The sequence below is a fragment of the Geospiza fortis genome, unplaced genomic scaffold, assembly GCF_000277835.1.
Source record: "Geospiza fortis unplaced genomic scaffold, GeoFor_1.0 scaffold41, whole genome shotgun sequence".
Taxonomy (NCBI): domain Eukaryota; kingdom Metazoa; phylum Chordata; class Aves; order Passeriformes; family Thraupidae; genus Geospiza; species Geospiza fortis.
In genome coordinates, this window is record NW_005054299.1 from 17,194,613 (window position 1) to 17,200,612 (window position 6,000).

At 38.6% G+C, this 6,000-nt stretch overlaps 1 protein-coding gene across 3 annotated transcripts in view; it reads right to left on the reverse strand.

The window, feature by feature from the left end:
- Positions 1-6,000, reverse strand: part of STRN (striatin) — a 54,634-nt gene that overhangs the window by 16,896 nt on the left and 31,738 nt on the right. For all 3 annotated transcript variants that reach the window (XM_014308221.2, XM_031059458.1, XM_031059452.1), the window contains 2 exons: positions 5,594-5,737; positions 3,305-3,441 (listed from right to left, as the gene is read on the reverse strand). In XM_014308221.2, coding sequence (XP_014163696.1) covers positions 3,305-3,441; positions 5,594-5,737 — 281 coding nt within the window. The remainder of the gene's footprint in view (positions 1-3,304; positions 3,442-5,593; positions 5,738-6,000) is intronic.

Sequence of the window (6,000 nt, forward strand, 5' to 3'; positions counted from 1 at the left end):
AGTTAAGTGTTTAAAATTTGATCTATGGCTCATTCACTTACAAAGTTCGGCTTGACTCACCAAGGTGCAGTCCCTGAATATCCAAAGTACTACTGACATAACACCTCTAAAGAAAAGATCTGAGAGAAACAGAGAAGTCTCTAGAAGTACAGAAAGGAACACAACCTAACTTACCCAGCTAAGGCAACACAAGCTCTGTAATAATGCATGACAAGTAAAGTTTGCCAGAATAGGAAAAAAAAAAAGCAAAAGGGACTTGGCTACACACTAAGAATCTAACTGGCAGGCAATAAGGTATCATGTATACAGACACAATTATTTGGCAATAAATGCATTGTAGATGATCCAAAATAATGCCTTTTAATAAAATAAGTTACTTCAATATTGCTCCTCTGAACAAATATTGACACAAAATGCTGAACAGACTTTTTCACTGTCAGTCAACAATGTCATGAGTTAAATTTACTTTTCTGTAACCACTGCTGATGATGGTTATGAAAAACCAAGAAAACAAACAATTGTACTGATGTTTATCATGTCAAAATCTAAAGATAATTCCAAATAATTTGTATCTTTAACTGCAAAGATGAGAGAACTATTTTGAGCCACTTCAAGAAACATTTCATCCTGGGGAGTGGGTGCGAAAGAGGAGGTTTAAGAACAGAAGTGCTTTTTCTTAAGCTTCGTTACATCTGGATTTAACAATAAAAATATAAATAAATTAAAAGGTTCTATAGATTTTAAACAAGGAGAAAGGAGCCACAAGAAACAGCAGGTTTAGTCTCATCATATTTCTTAGTAATGACATATAGCCTTGCTCAGGGAGACAAGTCAGTTTCTTTGCCAGTTTACTGAGCCAAGTTGGCTCAGTGAGGGAACAGACAAATGCTTGAGCTGGTACAAGGATGGGGCAGGACTGCACAGTTAGCAGCTCTGGCAGGTTTTCTGAGGACTGGCCAAGAAAGTCTCAGCAAAAAGGGTACAAGATGTACAGATATCTGGAGAGGAATTTGGTCGCCTCAACATAGGCACCTAATGCCAATCAGGTGCTGGAGGGAACCTGCCTCCCCTCCAGGTGCCATACCAGCAGAACAGGTTCTGTGTCACATCTGCAAAAGCCACAAAGATACCTCAGATGGTCTAACAGTGAATTCCAGTCCTGGCATGATAAAATTCTCCATTTGCTGGACATTCATTCAAAAATGTCCTTCCAAACGGACTCCAAGATGGGCACTTTCACTTCATAAACTGGAAAGTAGATGGAAGGCAGTCCCAGCTAACAGACCAGCAGCAGAGCTGGAAACAGATTCTAGCCCTGGCACATCACCCACCTGGCTGCACCACATCACTCTACCCACCAGTCTCACAAGCTCTGAGGCTGGTTACTCACACAGCACACAACCTCCTTCTGTCTCTCCCCACCAAAGCACAACTGTGAGGTAATCCAAGGCCTGAAAAGCACTTTGGGGGGATGCCAACTCCAAAATTAGCACCTGATCTGGATTTGCCACTTATAATAATACTCATGTCTATACAAAATTGAAAACTATTTTAAAACAAATTGAAAACTAAAGACAGCAATGACAGGTACTTCTCTTGTTCAAAGTTGTAAGAAATCAAACAAGGGCCTACTGCAAAGTCCAAAACCTCCAAATCAGTACTCAACATTAAATGCAATGATTTCATAGTTCAGTCACTCTTATCTAAAATCTATTACAATTTTATGAAGATGATTAATCTATCCATAAGACTAGGGGAAAAAACCAGAGCCAACCAAAGTGAACATTTGTCAAGAATGTATAAAGGAAGGAAAAAGAAAAGGCAAACTTAAGTGTATTGGCTAGAAATCTGGAAAATTTAGTTTTGTTTAATTTGTAATTTTAGATACTCTAAAAACCAATATACAAAAGAAAAAAATTGTCTTTTAAGTAATAAATTAATAACCTTCATTGCCAAGTGAAAACCATTCTTCAATTTACAGTCAAAGCACTATATAAAAAACTGAAACCATGAAATGAGGTAGGCTAATGTTGCCATTTTTTTGAGGAAAATAATCTAGCAAAAATGTCAGTGAGATGAAAGGAACCAAAAATGGGAAAAGTGTCTGCCACTCTTGAAAGCAAATATATTTAAAGACTGATTCACGTGATCTTTCAACTTAATTCTCCATATGATTCAAAACTGACACTTAAAAATAAATACTAAGCTTTCACTAATCATACCTGATTCACATTTGGCAGCCAGATGTATGAAATAGTCCAAAATAAAAACATTATCCGTAAGCTAAACTTACAATAAAACTTGAAATAGGAACACCAGCCTGCCATTTTGCTTCAATAAAGTGCACAGTAACCAGAGCAAATAGTTTTGTAAATGTTTTTTTTTAAATGTCAGCACTAGAAAAAGGTAAGAGTTGAGGTAACCATGACTATGAATTCCTGATCACAGGACTTCATACAGGCATTGGACAAATGAACAAATAGAAGTTAATATTCTCTACCATGCAGGAAAGGACTGGAGTGGATAAAGAAGTGCTACTCCATAAATGAAAGCTGTTAGTTCAGGATACTGAGACATGAACAAACAGAACATTTATATGGACACTTGCACAATGAAGTCAAGCAGTGAAAGCATCTTGTACAGATGGGTTAGCTTTGCCATGTTCTCTGAATTTAAAATCCAGCCTTGGATTTTTAGGAGTACCTGTAACAGCAATTTATTTGTACATTACCATACCCCTTTCTGAAGACATAGTTAGGGAAAATTAGTTCTTAAAAACATTAGGAACTGTCACCCTTACAAGCACCCTTCTAATACCTGCAGGATGCTATTCAAGCACTCCTCAGCCTCCTAACAGCTAAGCAAGACCACCTCCCTTAACATCTACTCATCATTCAGAAGCTACTGGATACTCTTCAATTTCTCTACAATCCTTTTGAAGTGGAGTGGCCCAAAACTGCATACAGCCCATGTAAAAGGGACATAAATGTCTCTTAATCTGCTGGCCATGATACTCCTAATTTTGCTCAGTCACTGGGGTTGCATGTGCCCAGATGTACCACTATCACTAATTTACTTTCAACTACTTGCATAACATGGCAGGCAAATGAGAGGAGAGGGGCTTGCAGAGAGCTTGAATGCTGCTGTGTACGGGAAAGACTCCTTTGCCAAATAAAACTTTGTGACATCCTCTGGCAGCATAATGTTAACTGGTGAATGTTTTCTGCTGAGTCTACACACAAGTAACTTGCATCTGCCTTCAACAAGACAGAAGAATGTTGAGTTACCATTAATAACCACTTACATCATAAGTCAGTGAATCTGCCTCATTTGCTACTGTAAGGCCTGCCAGTTCTCCAAGACCCAGTTCATTTTCAAGGGCTTCATCTGTTCCCATAATGAAAGATTTCCCTGAGGATGGAGGGAATGTTAAAGCTTCCACTGCAAGAAAACAAAACAAACAGAATCCTGAAACATAGATTTATACTACAGTGTACAATAAAAGCACATTTTCCACTTTTAGAACGCTACATATCTGTCAAGTAGCCGAGGGCAAAAAGATCCACAGAGATGCATAGAAAAACAGCTATTCCAAAGATAATCACTGTACTTACCAATAAGCAGCACCCTCTGAACACACCTACACTTGAGGTGTGTGCAACTCCAGACAGTAAACAGAGCCAGCCACGGGCAGGAAGGGTGTGCTACCATTAATCCATATATAATGCACAAGTAACACAGAAAACACCTTCCCCAACTCAACTACAAAATACAGCAAATAGATATTGAAGAAGGAACAGAAATGTAGATAAAAACAGCTGGTGGGAGCAGCCTAAATCAAAGCCCTTCAAGCACGGCTCTTTGAATAGGTCTCTTAGTTATTACCTTTTCATCACAAACATCTTTCACCTCCTCCACCCCAAAGCCTACACTACAGTTCTCTTTTCCTGTCTTTTGAGCTCACAATGCAGTATTTCACTCAACACACAATACATACAGGACACCAAATCTGAAAACTTCCTAGAATAAAAAAATGTGTGCACAAAATATGGAGTGTCAGGTTTATAAAGAAATACACAGCTAAAATTAATACCGAACTCAGACTGGTAACAATCAGCTGTCCTTTTTTTGTGAGAATCCATGTGAGTCTCTGAATTAAAAAACACATTACTGAGAGGACATGAAAATAGAGCTCTGCTAATACAGCTCTCAGTACATGTGAGAAAAGTTGGAAAGGGAACATTCAACAAAAAATTCTTCCACTTCACAAAGCGTTGCTAAGTTACCCCCTTCTTTCATGAAGAAAATCACTGAGCATGAAGGAAGCAGAACTACTGAGATCTTTGGTAGCCATTCCACACACAAGAGCTTTTTATGCATCTTAATTATAACTTGGCCAACCTACTTTTTCACTCTCACTGAAAGACTGCTAAGTGGAACTCATGTTTTGCACTTTTTTCAAAACACATATTTACCATTTTAATAGAGCACATGATATCACAGAATCATAGAATGGTTTGGGTTGGAAAGGACCTTACAGATCACCATGTTCCAGCCCCCTGCCATGGGCAGAGACACCTTCCACTTGATGGGGTTGTTCAAAGCACCATCCAGCTTGGCATGGAACACTTCCAGGGACAGGGCATCCACAGCTTCTCTGGACAACCTGTTCGGTGTCTCACTACCCTCACAGTAAAGAATTTCTTCCTAATACCCAATCTACACTTGCCCTCTTTTGAGTCTGAAACCATTCTCCCTTGTGCTGTCACTACATGCCCACATAAGATGTCCCCCTCCAGCTCTCTTGCAGGCCCCCTTCAGCTACTGGAAGGCTGCCATATTTAACAAATTAATATAGTTTCATATCCTATATGTTATTATGATCGATATTATAGCAATTCAAATATTAAATCAAATGAATGACTCAGCATTTTTCAGACTTAATAGTAGTGCTTCATTACAAAGATGCATGTGTGGCTCTCCATACTCGGACTAGCCCCTGTGAGAATTTCTCCTAATTTTTGGAACACATTATGGAAATTAATACACTGGCAAGCTGCAAGTTGTTCTGTATGATTCACAACACAATCATGCTTCACCACACATGCTTTTGAAAGCTATAGTAAGGCATTTGTGTTTACCTGCACATCCTCTATATTTGTACTTTGGAAAAAAGGGCATGCTTGTGTGTGTGTGTGTGTATGTATACATACATAGATTTAAAATTATGTCAATGGGGAAAAAAATGATGCTCTTATGTCCTCAGACTTTCCGGCCCACACTTGTCTGCCAGGCCTGAGCACAAACAAAAGCAAGTGATTAAGGATGGTCATATTACAAAGCCACTAAGTGCCAAATTATTTTTTCCATTGTGCTCAAAGATATTCAGCCAAGACTCGAACTTAGGTAGGTGTCTTGACCTTACTAATAGTGACCATAATGGAGGAATAGGAATGTCATTTATTACACCTAAAACTTAGGTGCAATACCAAATCAGAATTTGTAAAGTGCTTGGAAAGTCAGAGAGAATAATTCTTAAGTAACTATAAACATCCACCCTCTACAAAGGGGAATGCACTTTTTTAATATTTACCTTCATCCGTCCTGTTTATCTCATGTTCAATGAGCCTTGAACTACTGGGCCTAGAAGAAGGTGCAACAGATGGCTGTAATGAAGGGAGATCATCAACATCTCTCAAGTTTGCAAGCATATCTTGCAGCTTGGACCTGTTGGGCCCTAACCAGAAAAAAACAAAAAAATTAAAGGGTTTAGGCATAGTTCACGATGACACTCCTTATATCAGATATGCTACAGCAGCACATGCAATAATGGATCCTACCTTGCATTATGACATTACCACAGAAAAACTAATGAGCACTTATTTCAGCAGTAACTAATCATCCAGCATGAAATGAATTTCAAGAAGAAAGTGATAGAAGCAGCTGAGAATTGTGAACGCACAATTTTCCCCATATGAATGGACTCATAGTGCTACTTGT